At 47.2% G+C, this 26,401-nt stretch overlaps 1 protein-coding gene across 1 annotated transcript in view; it reads left to right on the plus strand.

The window, feature by feature from the left end:
- The first annotated feature begins 3,394 nt into the window (after positions 1-3,394).
- LOC138661598 (uncharacterized) overlaps positions 3,395-26,401 on the plus strand; it is a 32,837-nt gene continuing 9,830 nt past the window's right edge. The window contains exons 1-2 of the mRNA XM_069746418.1: positions 3,395-3,685; positions 5,079-5,134. Of these exons, the coding sequence (XP_069602519.1) occupies positions 3,561-3,685; positions 5,079-5,134 (181 nt within the window). The 5' untranslated portion in view covers positions 3,395-3,560. The remainder of the gene's footprint in view (positions 3,686-5,078; positions 5,135-26,401) is intronic.

Genomic DNA, 26,401 nt, shown 5'->3' on the forward strand with positions numbered 1-26,401 from the left:
AAAAATAATCCCAAAATATTCTTTAACTACATAAATAGTAAGAAACTAAACAATGATAGTGTTGGCCCCCTTAAAAATAGTCTGGGTGAAATGGATGTTACAGGATGTAACTCAGGATCAGTAATGTAATGTATGTACACAGTGACTGCACCAGCAGAATAGTGAGCGCAGCTCTGGAGTATAATACAGGATGTAAGTCAGGATCAGTAATGTAATGTATGTACACAGTGTCTGCACCAGCAGAATAGTGAGTGCAGCTCTGGAGTATAATACAGGATGTAACTCAGGATCAGTAATGTAATGTATGTACACAGTGACTGCACCAGCAGAATAGTGAGGGCAGCTCTGGAGTATAATACAGGATGTAACTCAGGATCAGTAATGTAATGTATGTACACAGTGACTGCACCAGCAGAATAGTGAGGGCAGCTCTGGAGTATAATACAGGATGTAACTCAGGATCAGTAATGTAATGTATGTACACAGTGACTGCACCAGCAGAATAGTGAGTGCAGCTCTGGGGTATAATACAGGAGGTAACTCAGGATAAATAATGTAATTGACAGTCATCTTGTATTTCTTCCATTTTCTAATAATAGCACCAGCAGTTGTTGCCTTCTCCCCAAGCTGCTTGCCTATTGTCTCCTGTAGCCCATCCCAGCCTTGTGCAGGTCTACAATTTTGTCCCTGGTGTCCTTAGACAGCTCTTTGGTCTTGGCCATGGTGGAGAGGTTGGAGTGTGATTGAGTGTGTGGACAGGTATCTTTTATACAGGTAACGAGATCAAACAGGAGCAATTAATCCAGGTAATGAGTGCAGAGTAGGAGGCTTCTTACAAAAGACTAACGGGTCTATGAGAGCAGAATTCTTGATGGTTGGTTGGTGATCAAATACTTATTTCATGCAATAAAATGCAGATTAATTATGTAAAAATCCTACAATGTGATTTTCTGGATTTTATTTTTAGATTCAGTCTCTCACAGGTGAAGTGTATCTACGATAAAAATTACAGACCTCTCCACACTTTGTAGGTGGGAAAACTTGCTAAATTGGCAGTGGATCAAATCCTCATTTTCCCAATGTCTGTACACTGGTGCGTCATGAAAAGTAAATTTATATTTTAATAATATCGATATTGGCAATTGAACATGATATAGATGACCGCTTACAGTCCAACGATGACACATTCAAAACAGGAAAATTGTATTAGTTTTTCCACGCCGGTAAAAACAATAACTAAAATGAATACTCCCTTTCAGGTCCCTAGGAAAAAAAAAAAAACCTTTTGCAGATTTTTTTTTTTTTTGTAAAATAATTTTACACTCCGGTTTTGAAATCAGAATTTCTGTGTAATGAGGCCTTCAGAATTTATCAGAACCAAACATATCAGATGACGAGAGAGTTAAAGACTAAGAAGAAAGTTGCGAGAATGAGGAACGTGAAAGAGAAAAACTGCAAAAAAAGAAACAACTTTGAAGGTACCTGTCATTTCAGGAGAACTTGCAGTCGGAGGTCTGTTTTTGCCTCTAGCTCCTCCCTGGTCCATAGAACTTTATGGGCACCAATTGTCATTTCTTAAAAAGTCAGGGGGACACCAATCTCTTTTCTGATATACAAGGTGAGGGAATAAGTAACCGCTCACCTTTTCGGAGATTGTGGAACCCGCGACTGAGGAATCAGATTACAGTTGCCGCAACACCCTCGGGGGAAGGAGATCTTGCTGTGCTTGGAGGATAGGAGTGGTGATCTGCGCCGCCGATAAGCCATCCCAATAAAAATCCAGAAGACATTGTGTAGAACAGACAATGCTGTTTAACCTCATGCACTAACTTCATCAGGAGAACCACAATAATCTCCTAGTTCTCCTGATGAACAAGTTAGTCCAGCTTCGAAACGCGTTGAGGTTAAACCGCATGGTCTGTCCTGTAGCACGACATCGGGGAAAGAAGAACATTTTACTGATAACATATGTTACAAATGTTAATATTTCCATGTGTGCTATTGATTTAGGAAATTAAAATAACAAAAAAAAAAGTGCAAAAAAAAATAAAATAAAAAAAAATAAATAAATAATATATATATATATATATATATATATATATATATATTACGAAAGCAAATCAAGAAAAAGTTAAACAATAAAAAATTACAAAAAGCGTATAATAGAAATGTAACCTCTTGGTGACGTATGAAGTAATAGTATGTTGGGTGTGGGTGTATGGAGCCGGCTCAGGAGTCAGATACCGGCTGTGTTACACAGCCAACATCTGCCTTGGAGAACAATCCTGTGATATTGGCTGAGACATCACTGGTTTTAAGTTGCCTCCTCTCTTAAAAAATGCAAAAAAAAAACCACAAAACAATAAAAATATCCAAAAATGTTATCTATATAAATGCCTGATTCCTATGCCCCAAAAAAGGTTCCCAAACAACAAAGCAAGAAAAATAAAAAGTGACGCATTTCAGAAAATGGCGACGGAAACCACTTTTTTTTTTTTTAAATTAAATTTGAAATATTTTCATTGCCTAAAAAAAAGTATAGAAGTTTAGTAGTGCCGTAATTTTGGCGTGACCTGGAGAAGCATATTACCAAGTAATTTTTATGACATCATCAATAAATAAAATAAAAAATAATAAATAAAAAAAAAATAATGTACACTTCTTTTTTTTTTCCTTCACCACCCTACTTGTTTTTTTTTTCCTTTTCATATTCCAGTACGTGATATGGCATATGAAGAAATGCTTTAATTAAAAAAAATATATGTTTCGCCAAAAAAGGAGCCCTCATACGCTTACATCAACAAAACGGAAAAAAATAAAAATAAAGTTATGGATCTTGGAGGAAGGGGAGGAAAAATTAAAGGGGCAAAAATTAAAATTGGTCACATTGGGAAGGGGGTTAAAACGTTGTAGAAATGAAACACACGAGGGTTGCAAAATCTTGAAGTTGTGAAAAAGCAGTAGAAAAAAAACTGTAAAAATGGACAACAAAACGTAAAATAGAAGAGAAAATAAAGCAACAAAATATAACATTGTAAACACAATAAAAGAGAAAATAAATAGGAATAAATAAGTGAAGAAAATAAAAATGACTATAAAATGAGAGAAAATAAAGCAACAAAATATAACTGAACACAATAAAAGAGAAAATAAATAGGAATAAATAAATGAAGAAAATAAAAATGACTATAAAATGAGAGAAAATAAAGCAACAAAATATCATTACATTGTGAACATATATAATAAAAGAGAAAATAAATAAATGAATATATGAATAAATAAATGAAGAAAATAAAAATGGACATAAAATAAGAGAGAAAATAAAGCAACAAAATATCATAACATTGTGAACATCTAAAAAACCCTGAATGATCGCGCTATTTTTTTTTTAATTAATTGCAACTAATATAATAATCAAATACCATTATTCAAGTATAATTTTTTTCAGAATTTGTAGGTTAAAGTAGAGATCTAAGAAATCACACAATGGGCCGGAGTAAAGACTATTGCACCATTAGGAAGGATGTGGTGACGCGAGGATGTGAAGATTACACATAATAATGAATAGTAGAGGGGATTCTCTGTCAATATCACCAAGTGGAACCCCCCAGAAGGACCTGTCTCCTCTGCAGAGCCGGACCCCCACATACAAAAAGCGGGGAAGACCAATACAAGGACATCCAAGGTAATGATAGGGAATATGTAGGGACTGATGGAAAAAGTGGGTCTGTTTTACGTCGGAATTTTTTAAATCTTTTTATTTAAATTGCTAGTGATATACAGAATAAAAAAAAAGTTCAAGTGTAGTAATAACATAAGATAAAATTACTATTATTATTTTATATTTTGTATGTTACTCGCAGCTTTTGCTTTTTTAAACTTTTTAAAAACTTTTTTTTCTACATTTTTATTGCCTTTATTTTATTCATTTTTTAACCTTTTCTTCCACATTTTTATTGCCTTTATTTTATTTAATTTTTTAAACTTTTATTCTACATTCTTATTGCTTATTATTTTTATTTACTTTTTCCTAACTTTTGGTTCTTAAGTTTTAATTACGTCCTATTTTTTTTTTTACTTTTTTTTTTCGTTTTAAATTCTTGATGCTTTTTTGTTAGAACACATATAATTTTGACTTTCGTTGTAAATTTTGGTTTAAATTTTTCTTTGATAGAGCGCATATAATAATTTTTTTTTTTTTACAAATAAATGAACAATTTTATTAGCGCGATACCAATATCTGTGAAATTAGCAGGACATTTTTTTTTGTGAGATCTTACAGATAAAATCCCTAAAAGACGTTAACTCCCTCCTTATAAGTTATCAAATAAGGTGATGATGAGGAGGGCGAATCAGCCATTTTAATTGTAATTTTTTTTCTATATTTTGCTTTAGGATGTTGATTAGCCCCTTTTTCCCTCATTATATCCTTTCTTATTTCCACTAGTGGATTATATGTGTATATGCCCATAAAAAATACTATTAAAGTTAAATTTTTTCCTTTCTTTTCCTATATAATCTTCACAAAATATTAGCTGTTTGATTAAAGGATATCAAAAGTTTTTGCGCCACCAAAGACTTGAACATAAAAAAAATACTAAAATATAAGAGAAATAAAAAAGTGGTAAAAGTAACAAAAAAATTTATCTGGACAATTTGGAATTATAAAAATGTTCGTGAATTTAGAAAAACATAAAAGAATGAATGAACTAACGGCGTTAGGTGTTAGCAACAAGAATTTGGGGTTTTGTAATTTTATATAAATCTATACATCAATACATGTTTCGCCATAATATTCAATCGAAGACCCTGAAGAAGCTTCCAGTACAGGATCGAAACGCGTCGATATTGTATAATAATGTGGATTAAAAGATGTTTGGTTTTACCCCTCTTGGCAATAACAGTCTCTTGCCAAAATATCAAGCCAACAAGGTCTGGCTTTGGGGTATTCAATATGGGTTCTCCTTCAGATATTTATCTTGTCTGAATTTTTCTTTTGCCATCTCCAAATATTTTGCCTAAATTTTTTCCTAAATATACTGTACTCTGTTTTTTTTTTTTTCTTCTTCCCTCCATAGTATTGATGAAATGTTTTGCTCCAGCTTTGCGCTTCTCTGGATCTTCTGTTTGAAAGGTTTGCATCTGTTTCCTAATTTCTAACATCGAAATGTATTGGTTATATGATATCTAGACATAAATGTGTATAAAGAAAAATAAAAACAATGTACAAACCAACGAAACAGTCAGTGAAGAGGAATTGTAATATACCGTACTTGGTTAATATGCCGTAGAACAGGAAACACGAGCGAGGGGTCAGAGACATCGGCTGTCACTGATCAGGTCATCCATGGACACCTTTTGGGTCATTAGTTTGAGATATATATATATATATGTATATATATATATATATATATATATATATATATATATATATACACTATATATCTATACATATATATATATTTCATGTTTTCTATTTTCCGATACAAAACGTGGCCATGCCGAATATTTTTAGAAAATAATAATAGAAATGTCTATATATAACATTGAAAAATGTTGTGTTTTAATATTTTTGGCATCTTTTAAATAATTTATGAGAGGACAATATTATTTAGTTACTGTATTTTGAGGATAATAATAATAATTTTTATTTATATAATAATAATTTTTATTTATATAGCGCCAACATATTCCGCAGCGCTTTACAAATTATAGAGGGGACTTGTACAGACAATAAACATTACAGCATAACAGAAATACAGTTCAAAACAGATACCAAGAGGAATGAGGGCCCTGCTGCTCGCAAGCTACAAACTATGAGGAAAAGGGGAGACACGAGAGGTGGATGGTAACAATTGCTTTAGTTATTCGGACCAGCTATAGTGTAAGGCTCGGGTGTTCATGTAAAGCTGCATGAACCAGTTATCTGCCTAAGTATGTAGCAGTACAGACACAGAGGGCTATTAACTGCATAAAGTGAATGAGAACATGATGCGAGGAACCTGATAGTTTTTTTTTTTTTTTTTTTATAAATATGGATTATAAAATGCACTGGATTATAAAAGGTACCTCAAATTTTGGGGAGGAAAATAGGAAAAAAATGTTTTAATAAAATAATGCTGCGTCTTATAGTACGTTTGGACGGTAGCTTACCAGGAGGAGAGGTGGTAGGGCGGGGTCCCAGGTGGCAGGGTCGCTGCTACAGGAAGCTGGCAGCATAGGCAGGAGTGGGGAGATGCTGCAGGCCCCAGGCTGGTAGGAGTGGGTGTTCGGCAGGGGTGGGGCGATGCTGCAGGCCCCAGGCTGGTAGGAGTGGGTGTTCGGCAGAGGCAGGAGTGGGGCGATGCTGCAGGCCCCAGGCTGGTAGGAGTGGGTGTTCGGCAGAGGCAGGGGTGGGGCGATGCTGCAGGCCCCAGGCTGGTAGGAGTGGGTGTTCGGCAGAGGCAGGGGTGGGGCGATGCTGCAGGCCCCAGGCTGGTAGGAGTGGGTATTCGGCAGAGGCAGGAGTGGGGCGATGCTGCAGGCCCCAGGCTGGTAGGAGTGGGTGTTCGGCAGGAGTGGGGCGATGCTGCAGGCCCCAGGCTGGTAGGAGTGGGTGTTCGGCAGAGGCAGGGGTGGGGCGATGCTGCAGGCCCCAGGCTGGTAGGAGTGGGTGTTCGGCAGAGGCAGGGGTGGGGCGATGCTGCAGGCCCCAGGCTGGTAGGAGTGGGTGTTCGGCAGAGGCAGGGGTGGGGCGATGCTGCAGGCCCCAGGCTGGTAGGAGTGGGTGTTCGGCAGAGGCAGGAGTGGGGCGATGCTGCAGGCCCCAGGCTGGTAGGAGTGGGTGTTCGGCAGAGGCAGGGGTGGGGCGATGCTGCAGGCCCCAGGCTGGTAGGAGTGGGTGTTCGGCAGAGGCAGGGGTGGGGCGATGCTGCAGGCCCCAGGCTGGTAGGAGTGGGTATTCGGCAGAGGCAGGAGTGGGGCGATGCTGCAGGCCCCAGGCTGGTAGGAGTGGGTGTTCGGCAGGAGTGGGGCGATGCTGCAGGCCCCAGGCTGGTAGGAGTGGGTGTTCGGCAGAGGCAGGGGTGGGGCGATGCTGCAGGCCCCAGGCTGGTAGGAGTGGGTGTTCGGCAGAGGCAGGGGTGGGGCGATGCTGCAGGCCCCAGGCTGGTAGGAGTGGGTGTTCGGCAGAGGCAGGAGTGGGGCGATGCTGCAGGCCCCAGGCTGGTAGGAGTGGGTGTTCGGCAGAGGCAGGGGTGGGGCGATGCTGCAGGCCCCAGGCTGGTAGGAGTGGGTGTTCGGCAGAGGCAGGGGTGGGGCGATGCTGCAGGCCCCAGGCTGTTAGGAGTGGGTGTTCGGCAGAGGCAGGGGTGGGGCGATGCTGCAGGCCCCAGGCTGGTAGGAGTGGGTGTTCGGCAGAGGCAGGGGTGGGGCGATGCTGCAGGCCCCAGGCTGGTAGGAGTGGGTGTTCGGCAGAGGCAGGGGTGGGGCGATGCTGCAGGCCCCAGGCTGGTAGGAGTGGGTGTTCGGCAGAGGCAGGAGTGGGGCGATGCTGCAGGCCCCAGGCTGGTAGGAGTGGGTGTTCGGCAGAGGCAGGGGTGGGGCGATGCTGCAGGCCCCAGGCTGGTAGGAGTGGGTGTTCGGCAGAGGCAGGGGTGGGGCGATGCTGCAGGACCCAGGCTGGTAGGAGTGGGTGTTCGGCAGGAGTGGGGCGATGCTGCAGGCCCCAGGCTGGTAGGAGTGGGTGTTCGGCAGAGGCTGGAGTGGGGCGATGCTGCAGGACCCAGGCTGGTAGGAGTGGGTGTTCGGCAGAGGCAGGAGTGGGGCGATGCTGCAGGCCCCAGGCTGGTAGGAGTGGGTGTTCGGCAGGAGTGGGGCGATGCTGCAGGCCCCAGGCTGGTAGGAGTGGGTGTTCGGCAGAGGCAGGGGTGGGGCGATGTTGCAGGCCCCAGGCTGGTAGGAGTGGGTGTTCGGCAGAGGCAGGGGTGGGGCGATGCTGCAGGCCCCAGGCTGTTAGGAGTGGGTGTTCGGCAGAGGCAGGAGTGGGGCGATGCTGCAGGCCCCAGGCTGGTAGGAGTGGGTGTTCGGCAGGGGTGAGGCGATGCTGCAGGCCCCAGGCTGGTAGGAGTGGGTGTTCGGCAGAGGCAGGGGTGGGGTGATGTTGCAGGCCCCAGGCTGGTAGGAGTGGGTGTTCGGCAGAGGCAGGGGTGGGGCGATGCTGCAGGCCCCAGGCTGTTAGGAGTGGGTGTTCGGCAGAGGCAGGAGTGGGGCGATGCTGCAGGCCCCAGGCTAGTAGGAGTGGGTGTTCGGTAGAGGCAGGGGTGGGGCGATGCTGCAGGCCCCAGGCTGGTAGGAGTGGGTGTTCGGCAGAGGCAGGGGTGAGGCGATGCTGCAGGCCCCAGGCTGGTAGGAGTGGGTGTTCGGCAGAGGCAGGGGTGGGGCGATGCTGCAGGACCCAGGCTGGTAGGAGTGGGTGTTCGGCAGGAGTGGGGCGATGCTGCAGGCCCCAGGCTGGTAGGAGTGGGTGTTCGGCAGAGGCTGGAGTGGGGCGATGCTGCAGGACCCAGGCTGGTAGGAGTGGGTGTTCGGCAGAGGCAGGAGTGGGGCGATGCTGCAGGCCCCAGGCTGGTAGGAGTGGGTGTTCGGCAGAGGCAGGGGTGGGGCGATGCTGCAGGCCCCAGGCTGGTAGGAGTGGGTGTTCGGCAGGGGTGAGGCGATGCTGCAGGCCCCAGGCTGGTAGGAGTGGGTGTTCGGCAGAGGCAGGAGTGGGGCGATGCTGCAGGCCCCAGGCTGGTAGGAGTGGGTGTTCGGCAGGGGTGAGGCGATGCTGCAGGCCCCAGGCTGGTAGGAGTGGGTGTTCGGCAGAGGCAGGAGTGGGGCGATGCTGCAGGCCCCAGGCTGGTAGGAGTGGGTGTTCGGCAGAGGCAGGGGTGGGGCGATGCTGCAGGCCCCAGGCTGTTAGGAGTGGGTGTTCGGCAGAGGCAGGGGTGGGGCGATGCTGCAGGCCCCAGGCTGGTAGGAGTGGGTGTTCGGCAGAGGCAGGAGTGGGGCGATGTTGCAGGCCCCAGGCTGGTAGGAGTGGGTGTTCGGCAGGGGTGAGGCGATGCTGCAGGCCCCAGGCTGGTAGGAGTGGGTGTTCGGCAGAGGCTGGAGTGGGGCGATGCTGCAGGACCCAGGCTGGTAGGAGTGGGTGTTCGGCAGGGGTGGGGCGATGCTGCAGGCCCCAGGCTGTTAGGAGTGGGTGTTCGGCAGAGGCAGGAGTGGGGCGATGCTGCAGGCCCCAGGCTGGTAGGAGTGGGTGTTCGGCAGAGGCAGGGGTGGGGCGATGCTGCAGGCCCCAGGCTGTTAGGAGTGGGTGTTTGGCAGAGGCAGGGGTGAGGCGATGCTGCAGGCCCCAGGCTGGTAGGAGTGGGTGTTCGGCAGAGGCAGGGGTGGGGCGATGCTGCAGGCCCCAGGCTGGTAGGAGTGGGTGTTCGGCAGAGGCAGGAGTGGGGCGATGCTGCAGGCCCCAGGCTGGTAGGAGTGGGTGTTCGGCAGAGGCAGGGGTGGGGCGATGCTGCAGGCCCCAGGCTGGTAGGAGTGGGTGTTCGGCAGAGGCAGGGGTGGGGCGATGCTGCAGGCCCCAGGCTGGTAGGAGTGGGTGTTCGGCAGGGGTGAGGCGATGCTGCAGGCCCCAGGCTGGTAGGAGTGGGTGTTCGGCAGAGGCAGGAGTGGGGCGATGCTGCAGGCCCCAGGCTGGTAGGAGTGGGTGTTCGGCAGGGGTGAGGCGATGCTGCAGGCCCCAGGCTGGTAGGAGTGGGTGTTCGGCAGAGGCAGGAGTGGGGCGATGCTGCAGGCCCCAGGCTGGTAGGAGTGGGTGTTCGGCAGAGGCAGGGGTGGGGCGATGCTGCAGGCCCCAGGCTGTTAGGAGTGGGTGTTCGGCAGAGGCAGGGGTGGGGCGATGCTGCAGGCCCCAGGCTGGTAGGAGTGGGTGTTCGGCAGAGGCAGGGGTGGGGCGATGTTGTAGGCCCCAGGCTGGTAGGAGTGGGTGTTCGGCAGGGGTGAGGCGATGCTGCAGGCCCCAGGCTGGTAGGAGTGGGTGTTCTGCAGAGGCTGGAGTGGGGCGATGCTGCAGGACCCAGGCTGGTAGGAGTGGGTGTTCGGCAGGGGTGGGGCGATGCTGCAGGCCCCAGGCTGGTAGGAGTGGGTGTTCGGCAGAGGCAGGAGTAGGGCGATGCTGCAGGCCCTAGGCTGGTATGGGGGGTGTTTGCAGAGGCAGGGGTGGGGCGATGCTGCAGGCCCCAGGCTGGTAGGAGGGGGTGTTCGGCAGAGGCAGGAGTGGGGCGATGCTGCAGGCCCCAGGCTGGTAGGAGTGGGTGTTCGGCAAAGGCAGGAGTGGGGCGATACTTCCTTCTGTCCTTCTGTCTGTCTGTCACGAATATTCATTGGTTGCGGCCTCTGTCTGTCATGGAAATCCAAGTTGCTGATTGGTCGCGGTAAAACAGCCACGACCAATCAGCGACGGGCACAGTCCGGAAGAAAATGGCAGCTCCTTACTCCCCGCAGTCAGTACCCGGTGCCTGCATACTCCCCTCCAGTCACCGCTCACACAGGGTTAATGCCTGCGGTAAAGGACCGCGTTATGCCGCGGGTAACGCACTCCGTAACCGCTGCTATTAACCTTGTGTGTCCCCAACTTTTTACTATTGATGATGCCTATGCGGCATGAATAGTAAAAAAATGTAATGTTAAAAATAATAAAAAAACAAAAAACCTGCTAATCTCACCCTCCGTAGTCCGCCGAGCCGCACGCGCCTGCCGTCATCTTCTGTTCCCGGTGATGCATTGCAAAATTACCCAGAAGACTTAGCGGTCTCGCGAGACCGCTAAGTCATCTGGGTAATTTCGCAATGCATCCTGTGAACGGAAGATGGCGGCAGCCGCGCGAGCATCGCCGGAGCTTCCCTGGATCCCAGGGGTGAGTATATAACTATTTTTTATTTTAATTATTTTTTTAACAGGGATATGGTGCCCACACTGTTTATACGACGTGGGCTGTGTAATATACTGCGTGGCTGCTATATACTACATAGGCAGTGTTATATACTATGTGGGCAGTGTTATATACTATGTGGGCAGTGTTATATACTACGTGGCTGTGCTATATACTACGTGGGCTATGTTCTATACTGCATGCTATATACTACGTGGCCACTGTTATATACTGCGTGGGCAGTGTTATATACTACGTGGCTGCTATATACTGCAAGGGAAATGTTATATACTACGTGGCTGCTATATACTGCGTGGGCTGTGCTATATATTACGTGGCCAGTGTTATATACTGCGTGGCCTGTGTTATATACTACGTCGCCTGTGTTATATACTGCGTGGCTGCTATATACTGCGTGGGCTGTTATATAGTACATGGCTGTGTTATATACTGCGTGGCCACTGTTATATATTGAGTGGCCTTTATTAACGCATCGGGTATTCTGCAATATGTATGTATATAGCAGCCACATAGTATATAGCACAGGGCACATAGTATTTGTCTGCTATATACTACATGGCTCCTATATACTACGTGGCCTGTGCTATATACTATGTGGCTGCTATATACATACATACATATTCTAGAATACCCGATGCGTTAGAATCGGGCCACCATCTAGTTGTATATAAACCCCCGACAGTTAAAGTGACTAACGCTGATTATCTCTTAAATCTTTTTAAACTGGAATTTTCCAAGTTTGTCACATTTTTCCCAAAGATTTGATTTGCAGATAATCGATTTGTCACAAATTGGAACACTGGAAAGCCTCCAGTTGCCCAGAAAAAAAGATGTTTGCAACACTCTGTGGTCTCATAGGACTTTATTGAACCCTTTTCAAGCTCTTTAACGCAAACAAAGCCTTAGTAATGTCAAAGTGATCTCCATATACCTGGCTGTGGGTAAACGGATGGAAACTGGTGGTAATCAACAGCCTGATTAACAGCACACTGCACAGACAAAGTTTATAAAATGTAAAAAATGTGCAAAAATTATCCCTTTTTGAGGGCAGATGACTGCTGTGCCGGTGTCTATATACCTTGGATATATACGAAAGGAGCTGTGATTTTGTGGCAAGCCGTGATCTAAAAACAATACTTGTTTAGGGGGGTAGCAACATGGAGCGCCCCCAGACACAGGGCCACGAGCTTTCGATACCGGGCCCTTCAGTCTCTGAATTAGGGTCGTCACGGTGGCTAGACCCGGTCCGTGACCCTGCTAAGGGGCGCCCAATGAAAGGTGATGGTGTGATGCGTGGTGCGAGGCGCGATGAATAACAAGGACACAGGGTTGCAGTCTCGTTACCTCTTTACTGAAGGCTTTAGGATCTGCAATCCAGAGCACTGCTAACAGGGCTGGCTGAGACCGGCCGGTCCGATGGTACATCCAGAGTTTCCTTTGCAGGTGGAAATCAGTGCCTACCCACTAGCGCCTGTGTGTTGTAGTGCTACCCTGCTGAGCACCATGGGATAGTCCTCACAACTGTTGTATCTGTGTTCGTTCTTTCTCTCTCTCTTCGTCCCCCAGGTGATATGGTTAGGACGCACCCGTATGACGGGTAGGCCTGGAGTTATTCTGGGACCCTAGAGATGCCCCTCTCCCACAGTTGCCTCCTTTGTATGCTTAGGTGATTTAGGTGAGACAGCCAACCTATAATTAACTGCCCTACCGTGTTGAAGTAATGCGTAAAGTCTCTTACTTTCTCGGTGCTCCGGCCACCGCTATGCACCTCAGAAGGATGTTGCCTCGGTCTCACGGCACGACTCCTACTGGCTCTAACTCCTTTACACTGTGATCCTGCTTCTCACTTCTCCACAATCAACTTCGCTTCGTGTCCTTTCTAGAATACCGCCGCAAGGTAGTGCAGGCGCGGCTCCGTAACGTTCTGTTCTCCTTTCTAGCCCACTGTCAGGATCCCATCCCTGACAGGTCCTCTCTCTAGCTCTCCCGGGCTCTTTCTGACTAACTTCCTGTCCAACCCCCAGTTTTACCAGAGTGTGAAGAGTGATCTACTAGATAGAACCACTCCCCCTGGTGGCCGGAGTGTGAAGTGTCATGTGTGTTTGTGATACCTGGTCAGAACTCCTTTAGTGCCATCAGACGTACCATCACTCCCCTTAGCGGCAGAGTGTCATACTGCAACGACTAGATCTCTGGGGCGCTGCACTCCCCCCGGTTAAATCCAGTACTCCTGGACTGGGAAGAAGAAAAACAACAATACATGTTAACATAAAGCATATGAAATTTGTGAAACATTATGAATAAATAAACATAACAGTACTTCCCTTTATGGGAGGTGAAGACGCTTGAACGTTGCAAAAGTTTGGTCACACACAGTTCATGACTCTCAGTTCAGTTGGGTGCCACTTTAAAGCAGCAGGGACCCCGGGTAATGTCGGTGTCCTCCCAATAGCATTTATAGAGGACGTAGGGCATAGTCGTCACCTGGGAACCGGTGTCCAACAGAGCCTTCATGGGGATACCGTCGATCACGATGGGGAGAACTGGTCGCCCCCCGACGTATTTGGCTCTCCAATGTTGCGGGCCTGATTATCCTATTCCTGGGGGTTGGCCCTTTGCCCCAGGGGTTGCTCGTTTAAAGGACAGTACCTTGCAAGATGGCCCACTTGGTGGCAGCGGCGGCAAATCGGTCGTCCATCCCGATGGAAGCTATCGTCGTCTCGGCCTCTGGTCGATGGGATCCTCCTCTGTCGCTGCCAGGGGACATCCTCCGGTCTAGAAGCCAGCTGGATCTTCTCCTTGGGGGCCTCCTGTAGGGACTGGACGGTCCGGGCTAGGGCAGCAACGCTCTTGGTCAACTCTTGCATCTGGAGGCGTAGTCCTGCAGGGGAGTCGTTATCCAGAGTCTGGGCATCGGCCTCAGCAGAGACGGGTGTTTCTGGCGCCACCTCCTGGTGGTACGTGAGAGCTTGACGCCTGGGGAGTACAGCACGGCTGGGCTGTCGCTCTGGGAGCGCTAGGATGGCTTTATCTTTGAATTGCGCAAAGGTCAGGTCTGGGTTCTGCATGGCTAAGAAATATAACTGAGCCCTTTGGTTACTGCACAGGAGCCCCTCGATGAACCGCTCTTTCAGGAGTTTATCTTCATCTTGCATGCTGCTGGGGTCACTCTGCTTGATGGCCTGCAGTGCCTCCTGAAGATTGAGGGCATAGTCCCGTAAGCTATCCTGCGGGCTCTGCTTGCACCCATAGAATGCCAATTTAATTTCCGTAGCGGTTCGGGTGTCAAAGGTGGCTTTTAGCTTTGCAAGGACCTGCTGTGCAGTTTTCTTATCCGCGGCGGGCCAGGACTTCGCTTCTCTCAAAGCCGCGTCAAAGAGCTGTCCAGTTATCATATGAACCTTCTGAGGCTCTGTCAGGGGATAAAACTCGAGCAGGCTGCAAATCCCCTCTTTAAAGTCAGTGAACGTGTGGGCTTCTCCGGAGTATCGCAGGAGCCAGGTGGCTCCTGGTAGGTACGGCATGGAGAAGGGCATTATGGCTGTTGTGGCTGCAGCAGTGTCCAGCTGGCCGGTGGGAGCAGCAGGCCCCGCGGCTTCCGGCGGTGGTACCAGGCCCGCGGCTGCGTCTACTACGGGGTCTGGAAGTGCCCCCGCGGCTGTGGCCGCCGCTTCTCCTGGATCTGACATGGCCGTTCTTCCTTCCTGTTAACCCCCCGGGGTCGGAATTCCACTTCCGTAATCGGCACTTCACCGCGCCTTTTCGTTCCGCGCTCTTTTCGGCCGGCTCCGCCCACGAAACAATGGCTCCTCCCCTTGCGCCCCACTCGGCGCGGCAATGGCAGATTTTTGGCGGCAATTAGCAATACACAGTCTTTGCAAGGGATCACAGTTCAAGTACAATTCAACACAGTTCCAAGGCACACATGACCTGATTCTTTCAGGCTTAAGTAGATCCTGTTCGTGACGCCAAATTGGAGCGCCCCCAGACACAGGGCCACGAGCTTTCGATTCCGGGCCCTTCAGTATCTGAATTAGGGTCGTCACGGTGGCTAGACCCGGTCCGTGACCCTGCTAAGGGGCGCCCAATGAAAGGTGACGGTGTGATGCGTGGTGCGAGGCGCGATGAATAACAAGGACACAGGGTTGCAGTCTCTTTACCTCTTTACTGAAGGCCTTGGGATCCGCAATCCAGAGCACTGCTAACAGGGCTGGCTGAGACCGGCCGGTCCGAAGGCACATCCACAGTTTCCTTTGCAGGTGGAAATCAGTGCCTACCCACTAGCGCCTGTGTGTTGTAGTCCTTCCCTGCTGAGCACCACGGGATAGTCCTCACAACTGTTGTGTCTGTGTTCGTTGTTCTTTCTCTCTCTCTTCGTCTCCCAGATGATATGGTTAGGACGCACCCGTATGACGGATAGGCCTGGAGTTATTCTGGGACCCTAGAGACGCCCCTCTCCCACAGTTGCCTCCCTTGTCTGCTTAGGTGATTTAGGTGAGACAGCCAACCTATAATTAACTGTCCTGCCGTGTTGAAGTAATGCGTAAAGTCTCTTACTTTCTCGGTGCTCCGGCCACCGCTATGCGCCTCAGAAGGATGTTGCCTTGGTCTCACGGCACGACTCCTACTGGCTCTATCTCCTTTACACTGTGATTCCGCTTCTCACTTCTCCACAATCAACTTTGCTTTGTGTCCTTTCTAGAATACCGCTGCAAGGTAGTGCAGGCGCGGCTCCGTAACGTTCTGTTCTCCTTTCTAGCCCACTGTCAGGATCCCACCCCTTACAGGTCCTCTCTCTAGCTCTCCCGGGCTCTTTCTGACTAACTTCCTGTCCAACCCCCAGTTTTACCAGAGTGTGAAGAGTGATCTACTAGATAGAACCACTCCCCCTGGTGGCCGGAGTGTGAAGTGTCATGTGTGTTTGTGATACCTGGTCAGAACTCCTTTAGTGCCATCAGACGTACCATCACTCCCCTTAGCGGCAGAGTGTCATAATGCAACGACCAGATCTCTGGGGCGCTGCAAACAGGTTTGTTATTTGGCAAATGAAGAGGCAATGGCTATTTAACAATCCTTCCAAAAATTATCCCTCTTTTGTGACAGGTTTACAGTTTGGGAAATGAAGACGCAATGGCTTTTTAAAAAGCCACGCCAAAATGACCCCCTTTTTGGGAGCAGTTTCAGGTTAATTTACCCTGTAGAAGGTAGCATTCTCAGCAGCAGTATAGCATAGCTATAGAAAACATTGGACAGGCAACAGATTTGACAGTGTGGGGCTACGTTCACATTTGCGTTGTTGTGTGTTGCGTCGGCGACGCAACGCAAAACGCATGCAAAAACGCATTGTTTTGTGACGCATGCGTCCTTTTTTGGCTTGATTTTGGACGCAAAAAAAATGCAACTTGCAGCGTCTTCTGCGCCCTGACGCTTGCGCCAAAAATGACGCATGCGTCACAAAACGCAAGACGACGCATGTCCATGCGCCCCCATGTTAAATATAGGGGCGCATGATGCATGCGTCGCCGCGGCTGCGCCTGACGCAACGCTAATGTGAACGTAGCCTAACAACAGTGGCAGTTACCACAGTGGCACAGTTTATAGGGCCAGCTCTGGCAGCACTAGCACAGCATAGATACAACAGGACAGATAGACCAATGCTCAGCTGGGCATGTGGCATCATCAGTGTCAGTGTAGAACACAATGGACAGGCAGACAGGCCCTACTGCCTATCTAATCATTGGTATCAGCCGCAGGTGAATGAAAGTCAGCACTGATCCATGCCTGATTCATTTTGACAAAAGTGAGGGTTTCCACACTTGTGGTTGATAACTTGGTCTGCTTGGAGGAACAAGCCCACCTTTTGTGCTGAACACCCTCTCTGACAGCACAATGGTGGCTGTACATGACAGTACTGGACCAGTGGCAAGAACTGTCCCAATTAGCTTACCTGGAATTCAATGGGATCGTGGCTTGGAATATCTGCTTGAGAAAGGATGCAGTCACGGTTCAGTCGATGAGCCGCTGTTTGTTGAAGTGCATCAGCTTGTGGCAGAGGCAGATAAAACATCTGGTCCATCCTGTCAAATATACTGTAATTGCTGCTTTCTCAGCTAATTATTGTTGTGCTGGCAACAGTGAAAAAAAGTTAGCTCGGCAAGGAGCGGTCAGACGTACAGCTTTGCCAAACTGAGAACACAACGTTTTCCTGGTATTTCACCAATTTTGACTCCTTTTCAGAAGCCAGAAAAAATCACCCAATTTGTTTTTATGATGAGGGTCGAAAGCATGGCTATCCAATAGTCAACTCTTTGCCTGGTGTGAATTACGGTATACGCCTGTAAGCTCACATGCAATCAATCATGCAACTTCCCATGCTCGCCAGCACGACTAAGGGCTTGTTGTGATCACAGCCATTGCTGACAAATATATTTTGCACTGACTGTCAGTCTTGTCCCCTGCGTGTGCATGGGATACTTTCCCCTCCATATCCTGCTGCATGTAACATTGACGTTGAGGGTCCCTTACAGTGTCAGGTCGTCGTTCTTCCTCCACATGAGCCTTCTTGGCTGATTCAATCTTCTGTTTCATGTAAAAAAAAAAGAGGCGAGCATCTTTTTAGCGACTTAAGCAAATTGAATCACTAATTGTTGGAATTTGCCAGGTATGGCAAATTTCCTAAGATTGTACACAATTTCGAATTGCATCAAATCGATTTGCTGATTTCTATTCATGACAATGGCACCTGTTAGAGGTGAGATATATTAAGCGGAATTTGAATGGTCAGTTCTAGAAGATTTGTTAGAAGGGGGAAAAAAGGGGAAGCATAAGAATCCGAGCAATTGTCATGGTGAGATGACTGGGAAGGGCTTGTTAAAAAAAAAAAAATCTGTTTTTCACAACTCCAGGGGGCTCTAGATGTGGGCCGTGACCCTCTTTCAGAGATGAAGATGAATGTGTCTCTCGAGGTAAGAAATGTTGGGGATCACTGGCTAGGAAACGAAAACCCAGGCATGTCTGCCTTTTATGAAAGGATTGGGTGGTCGCATTCTAGCAAATGGATCATCGTTGGTAACCGGCTAGCGGGTATAGGAGCATTTTCACCAAAATTTTGTGCTGGTAACTTAGAGACATTTTAGTCTCACCCTCTATAATCCTTACACAGAACAACACATTTGTTGATGTCGACTATTTAAATCTTGTCCATTTTGGTCCAAGATGCAACAAATTTGGCCTAGTTGTTTTTGAACAAATGTGACAGTCCTGGCAAATTTGTGAAAAATTGGCATATACAAAGGAGCACAGTTGGGGGACAGAGAGACTATTGTTGGTGAGCAGGGTCTTGGTGACTATAGCGGAAGTGGAGGCTGATGATCGTAACATTGCCATTAATAATACCAGTGGCGTTTCCTGTGGCTTGGGCAGGTGCAACTACTACCTCTGCATTCTCCAGCTACGCTTTTTGGGTTCTCTCCAGCTACACTTGTGCACTTTTTGGATACTCACCAGCTACACATTTTGGGTTCTCTCCAGCTACGCTTTTACTCTTTTTGGGTATTCTCCATATACACTTTCACACTTTTGGGTACTATCCAGCAATGCTTTTTGGTATTCTTCAGCCACACGTTTACACTTTTGGGTACTCTCCAGCTATGCTTTTATACTTTTTGGGTACTCTCTAGCCGCACTTTTTGGGATCTCTCCAGCTATACTTTTTGGGTTTTCTCCAGCTACGCTTTTACACTTTTTGTGTGCTATCCAGCTATGCTTTACACTTTTTACTCTCTCCAGCTACGCATCTACACTTTTTGGGTATTATCCAGCTACACTTCTACATTTTTTGGGTACTATCCAGCTACGCTTCTACACTTTTTGGGTATTATCCAGCTACACTTCTACATTTTTTGGGTACTATATAATAATAATAATAATTTTTGGGTATTATCCAGCTACACTTCTACATTTTTTGGGTACTATATAATAATAATAATAATTTTTGGGTATTATCCAGCTACACTTCTACATTTTTTGGGTACTATCCAGCTATGCATCTACACTTTTTGGGTACTATCCAGCTACGCTTCAACTCTTTTTGGGTACTATCCAGCATACACATCTACACTTTTTACTCTCTCCAGCTACGCATCTACACTTTTTGGGTACTATCCAGTGGATCGCCCTACCAGGTCAGTGGCGTACTCGGTACCGGGTCTGGTCTTAAAGGGAATGTCATGGTGGCTGCGACCCGGTCCGTGGCCCTGGGCACCCAATTAAAGGGAAAGGTATTTAAAGGTATTTGTAATGTCTATTGTTCGTGACGCCACCTGTGGTATTGGGTCAGTAAGAACCGACGCTGCTTAAAGGGGTCCTCTGAGGTGATGTTGTTGCAGCAAGATGGTAATGCTTCCCACAGGTGAAGCAGGGTCCCCAGGGCTCCCAAGGTGTGTGGCAAAGATGGTGTATGCCGACGAATAAGTGGAGGACACAGAGTTTGCAGTCTTTTACCTGGTTTACTGATGGTAGCAGTCCTCAGTCCAGGGTACCAGGTGCAGGGTAGCAGTAATCCGGCCGGCTTGAAGGTAATAAGGGATCCCACTTCAGGTGAGGTCCGTAAGCCTTTCCTACTTGTACCAGATGGCGAGGTCCCTGCGGCTTAAAGCTTGCTGACAGGGTCCCTTCTCTCCTGTCCTAAGACAGATCTCTGTACGATAGGCAGTTTGAGCCTGTTTATAGCATCTCTTAGATGACCCGGCTCTTAAGGTCACTGCTTCACCTCAGACTTGTTACAGGCAATTGACATATAGTACTATGCCCTCCGGTTCCATCGCGCGTCCTGGAGAACAACACGACATCGGGCTCCCGGTACCTGGCTTCTGCGCTCTGGCTCTGAGGGTGTCCTTCCTCTGTTCCCCTCCTGAGCCCTTTCCTCCACCGTGCTTCTTCCCTCTAAGCTCCTTCACAATTCAACTCCTCTCGTTATCTCTCTTTCCAGAGGCTGCAGCTCCCTCGGGCTGCTGGCCTCTACGTCTGCTCCAGACGTCCTTCTCCTCTACAACTGGCTGACTCCTCCTCCAGACCAGGAAACATAAAGTCCAAGGAAGCTCCCCTGAATCCAGTCCTGAGCTCCCCCTCCTGGCCTGGATTCAGATGTGGTAAATGTAAGTGTCTTACATGATAGAAAGAATCCCCCTAGCCTCCAAGCATGACATCACCCTCACCGAAGGGAAGGCAACATCACTGCAGCAGCCGGCTACCTGGGGTGCTGCACCAGCTATGCTTCTGCACTTTTTGGGTACTATCCAGCTATGCTTCTGCACATTTTGGGTACTATCCAGCTATGCTTCTGCACTTTTTGGGTACTATCCAGCTATGCTTGTGCACTTTTTGGGTACTATCCAGCTATGCTTCTGCACTTTTTGGGTACTATCCAGCTATGCTTATACGCTTTTTGGGTACTATCCAGCTATGCTTATACACTTTTTGGGTACTATCCAGCTATGCTTCTGCACATTTTGGGTACTATCCAGCTATGCTTCTGCACTTTTCGGGTACTATACAGCTATGCTTATACGCTTTTTGGGTACTATCCAGCTATGCTTATACACTTTTTGTTAAGTCTCTAGCTGCATTTTTTGGGTAAGGGGCATGCAGACCTCAGTCTCCTGTTCTTATGGGCCTCTCTGTGGTACATAATGTTACAATTAGACCCAACGCAAACATTGTGTTCCCTCAAAATTCATAACTTGTTTTAGCTGCCTTTATACCAAGATTGTAATCTCCCTTTTCATAAATATCCGCCCATAATCTTTTTCTGACTTGACTAATCAACAGCCGTCTAACGTGGACCTGTTTGGCCTTGTCTCTTGCGTAAACCTGCATTCTCCAAATGGCGAGCGCTCACAACAACTACAAGGTAACGTCAGATTGGACTTCAGCCAAACTAAATCCGACAGGCGACATTCCTCAGCAATCTGCTCCGCATCAGACCGTACAAATCGATGATGCGTGACATGTTGTCATCTATCCTCTCTGCACGGTTTAAAGGGCTTCTACTGAGCTAGAAGAACATGGATTCCTTCTTCCAGAAACAGCTACACACCTGTCCCGGGGTTGTGTCTGGCATTTCAGCTCTGCTCTATTGAAGTGAATAGTCTGAGCTGCAACGCCTTCTATAACCTTATGAGAGGTGTGGCACTGTGTGTCCGAAAATGTCCGAATTCTGTTTTTTTTTTTGTTTTTTTTTTTTATCCTGCCTCCCACAAAAGAACAAAAAAGATCAATAAATAATAAAGTAATTTTTACTCCAAAATGATGACAGTAAAATCTTCAAATTTTCCTCCCAAAACGTATAACAGGTCAAACATTGCGGATGTGATTTCATGAAAACTCATGCCGCCCACTGCGTTTTATTTGGTGCATTTTTTTTGGCTTTTGAAAAGATTCAATTAATTGATTGGTTCTTAAGATCTAAAAGGTATCAAAGGGGTTGCCCATTACTTTGATATTAAAAACATCCTTTGGTCCTAGCACCCCACCTATCAGTGTTACAAACTCTGGCGGTGGCCAGATTTACACAGTGTATGGCGCCGGAGTAACCAGACCTGTCCGCTGAGTAGTGGTCGGTGTCGGGTACTATTATCCAAGCAGTAGACAAATCTTTAAATATTCAGCTCAAGGTGGATTGTTATTAAAAACCAGGGTGGCCATAGGGACCCAACCTCCACTGGTCTTGAGAATGAGGGTCTGGCCACGTCATCACCAACGATATGAAAATGGTGAATTTGAGTCATGGTAGCGGTGTGAGCAGTGGTTATATGTATGACCAGCATATGTCTAAATAACTACAGAAGAGGTGAAAATATCGACATCCTGTGGCTAGTAATAGACGGATAAAAGTAAATTGTGACCACATAGGTGACGGCCGGTCAAGTGTTCCCTGCTCGCACTGAAGTCTGAGCTCCTAAATACAACATCTGCTGATATATCCGGGTCAATGCTTGTGGGCCCAAATGCAACATCTACAACCGGGCCCCCAATATCACATGTCCTTAATATTATTGATCTTCTCATACGGGCCTTTTGGGTCCCCCCCAGGCTCCTCAACCTCTTCCCTCACTCTGGTTGCGCTCCTGACTTGGGCTTGGGTAGCATGTTCTTACCGACTTTTCAGAAGGGCCATTGGGAAGATTTGGGGGCTCTATAACCTCCCCATTTATACCGCATCTCAATAATAGTAAATGTTTATCATTTACAGAGGGTCCTGGTAATTGGTAGATCTATCATGTGTAGAAATAGCCTCCGAAAACATCCTGGTAAGCAGGTTTCAAGGGCTTCATCGGTGGCTTAAGCACATTTAGTGGGGCACGGTAGAGGCGTGAATGAAGCAGGAATATGGTGTGATATAGACATGATTAGGCACAGCCTTTAAAAGGGGATGAGTCGACAAGGGATAATTTTTGGGAGGTGCCTAAAAACTACAAAAATTTTGCAAATATACGGTATATGACCACACATCAAACCTTCTAAAAACACATGCAGATACCAGACCACCCATTTGCAGACTCCAAACTACCCCTTTGCTGGTCTCTCCCTATTTCTGCACTCCGTAGACTTGAGCAGAAGAAGTCAGGTCACAGGCTATATCCAATAGGTGTGAAGATGGAGAGTTTCCATGGACTAGGCTCTGTGATAGAGCACGGGCACCTATCAGATTTGCCTGCCTTTTTCGGAGTCCAGCAGATCTCCCCTATTTTGAGTCTCGTCTACCTTTGGGGAGAGATGGCATATATGGGGTAACAATGGTGCTGAAGATTTATTATAGGACCCTTGAAGCGAGGAGTCAGCGCAATTCCTTTTGATCTTGGGTTGAAAGATCTTGTCAAGAATCCCTTCGAATAAAAAAAGGGGTGAAGTGTCAGTCCATGCGTAAAAGGGGAGTAAAATGTATTTATTTTTGGGGATTAGTATTTAAATGACCGTTGTTATTAATTGATGCAAAAAGAAAAAATCAAGTCTCATACAAAAAAAAAATTGTACAAAAAAATGAAAGGAAATCCACAGCGTTTAACTACTAGAGAGCTCAGGGCCGTGCTGTGGTTAGGCAGCATTGCTGTAGATGTTTCTCTGTGGTCCTGGCTTCGGACTACTGCTCTGCAAAGGTGTGAAACTATATGTAGAGTGCAGAGAACAGGAAAGCAACAGCAGTGCACAGCAGGGGATATACGAGTAACCACAAACCTGTAAAAACCTGTCAACAAGGAGCTGTATTCAAAATGATCATGAAATTATCACAATTTTCAAAAGCCCCATATTGAAATGCTCAATTAGAGAATTTGGAGATAAGTGGACCCCGAATTCAGGACTGGCTGCAAAGAGTATGACTCAGGCTGGAGGACCCATTGAATCCATCCATTACATGGACAGCTCACTGATTTCAATCCTAGATATGTAATACTTTATTTGCCCTGCGGAGGTGCTGCAGGAGAAATGATTACTTACTTCCTACAGATCACTGCTTACTTTCTTTTTTAGGAGGGGTCCAAGCAACCAGATACATATTGATTAGCTTATCTTTGAGGGACCTTTCTAACAAAAAGGCCTGTCCAAAACGGGAAACCTCCCTAAGAGGTCACAATCTATTAGCAGGCCACATTAACACTTTATGGCGTTTGTCACAAAGTCACTGGTAGTGTAATAGAGGGGAGATATGTGTCACTGTGCTTAATGGTGTCCGTGATATGAAACCAGAGTATTTTCCTCCAGCACACTACGTGTTGTGAGGGTTAAGTTAAAGTTGCATAATGGGCTGGTTTCATGTGGACCTTCATACAGCGGGTGGGAGGAGGTCCACCTTATCTCCACCTGCAGAGCTGCCAGGACCTGTGTGAAGTCATGGTCATGTGGTTAGTCACATGATAGTCACATGGTCTGGGGTCTAAATAACTGAGCTCCAGAGGCAGTCTTGGGTCAGCAAGACTGGTGAGAGGATTCTCCAGTGGTTTTGTGTCTTGAGGAGGTAGGACTGAACCCGTGTTGCTCCAGAGCGGGGTGCCACCCCATGTGCATGGACTGTGTTGCAGCGATTTATTTTCTTTGTTGTTTTCCTATTTATGCCGCATAATAATAAACCAGCCAAGATTTAAAGAGACAGTGTTCCTATTTTCTGCCTCCGTATACCACCACGTGAGTTGAACTACCACATGTTGATGTAAAATACTGCAATATTTTATCTGATTATTAAAGCTTCTACTGCTAGTAGTAGAGTTGGTTTGCATTGATTCTCATGACCTGGTCCATCGGCCACATCAGTAGTCTCTGGGGTGCCTTGAAAAACGCCTCCTACTTTATGTCAACCATGGTTCTATTTTTGACTAGTTGGCCTGGTGTGACCTCATCGATGACATCATCACGCCAGAGCTGACAATGTTGTAAGATAGGAGACCTTTCCAGTGGCCTCAGGTTGGTGGATTGGGTCTGGTGAATTAATTTGCACCAAATATATCTTCTGAGCTTCTGTACATCTGGAGGTGGAGCTGACCAGAAAGAGGAGAGGAGTAGACAGCAGGGTCTTTGTATTTCTAAGAAGCCTATGACTATGTGACTGTGTGATTATCAGTTTCCAGCTGAGACTGCAGAGTCTGATAGGAGGTGTAAGTAGTAACCTTGGGTCGCCATAACAAAAACTTGAAATGGGGCCTGTTCCGTGCCTATAATCTCAACTTTTCTTGGTAATCCAACTATCTGCATTAAGGCTACGTTCACACTAGCGTTGCGCCGCCCTGCGTCGGCGACGCAACGCGCGACGCATGGAAAAACGCGCGCAAACGCGCGCAAAAACGCGCGCGTTTTGCGACGCGTGCGTCGTTTTTGACGAAAATCGGACGCACAGAAAATGCAACTTGTTGCGTTTTCGTGCGTCCGACGCCAGCGTCGGAAACGACGCACGTGGCGAAAAACGCCACCCAAAAAACGCACGCGTCCCCTATGTTATACATAGGGGCGCGTCGCCGCTGCGTCGCCGACGCAACAGCGGCGCAACGCTAATGTGAACGTAGCCTAATTTTCATCATCAACGAATATCACTGACTGCCAACGCAATTGGGCCCCCTGTATTTGCTGGGCCCTATATGCCTAATACTGGGGAGGGGAGTTAGTGAAACAATGGCTTTAGCTACTCCGTAGGGAATGTCTATGATCTAAAAAGGGCACTTCAGCACACAGAAGTGCGCCACCTACTACTGGCGTACTCGCCAACATTTTGGGTGCAAAATTAAGAGCATGTAAACCCTGCTGTTTTGCTAAGCTTTACCTTTTTTTGGTGGACCGTTATCAAGTATATATTAGGTAGTATGCAAGTGTCCCAGCCGCAGGGGCTTCTGACCTCATATAGGTTCACGGGGCAGTTAGCTCAGGAGGTCAGGTCTTGTGATCTATGCACGGTCCCTATGAAACGAGCCTTAGAGAAGAAGGGTGAAGAGAGTAATAGAAATGTAGAAAATTAGTGCTTGACCGAGTGACAAAGGACGGTGCTCCATAAACCTTCAATATGGCTGACCATAGTGCCAACATCCAGTTGTCGGAAGAAGAAACCACTCTGGAGCACAAAAGAAGGAATAGCAGACAAGAGGTGCCCATACACTGTCGTCTGAATCCAACGGTCTAATGTGTATGGAGATCTACCAAGTCTCCCCCCGGTTGACGATGTCAAGGAGGACAAGCCTGTTAAATTTCAGCGTTGGATCTTTTTTTCTACAAGAGATACAAAAGGAGTTTGGTCATTGTGTTCCTGGGGGGAGACGGGAGAGGTGGCCATTCGTTCTGCAGCTATCTAATGTGTATGGGGGCCTAAAACAGGTTCTCCTGTGCAGACAAGTTATCATCTGTCTGAGGAATAGGTAATAACTAGCTGATCGGTTTGGATCAGACTCCTGGAACTCACAACAATCTGCGAAATGGAGAATTTTCATTCATTTCAAAATAGAACTGCTGGTCGGATGCTCCACTGCCGCTCCATTCATTCTCTTTGGGGCTGTACTCGGTTACTTCCAGCAGCCCCATGGAAAATGAATGGAGCTGCTGTTGGGTAACCAACCTGCTGTTCCAGTTTGACCAGTGCGTGTCCCATCGGTTGGAGCCCATCCGATCCAGACAGCCCCTTTAAGAGACGGTAACGCTGTGTACACATTACATGCATTAACCTAGGCTATATCATGTATATACCACATATAATTCAGTACCAGTCCCCATGCCTATGGAGTATTTTGCCCGCCCTCCCCCTCTCGGCTTTGGATGGATTTTTATAGTCATGAGACTCGAGGTCTGTTTTTTGAGTTATACTAAATTAGCAACAACATGAAATAAATGTTTGACTGGAATGAAGTAATTCTCCACGGCAAATATTTAGAACAATAAAGTAGAAAAAGTTTCCCATGT

This window comes from Ranitomeya imitator, chromosome 2 (genome assembly GCF_032444005.1).
Source record: "Ranitomeya imitator isolate aRanImi1 chromosome 2, aRanImi1.pri, whole genome shotgun sequence".
Classification (NCBI taxonomy): Eukaryota; Metazoa; Chordata; class Amphibia; order Anura; family Dendrobatidae; genus Ranitomeya; species Ranitomeya imitator.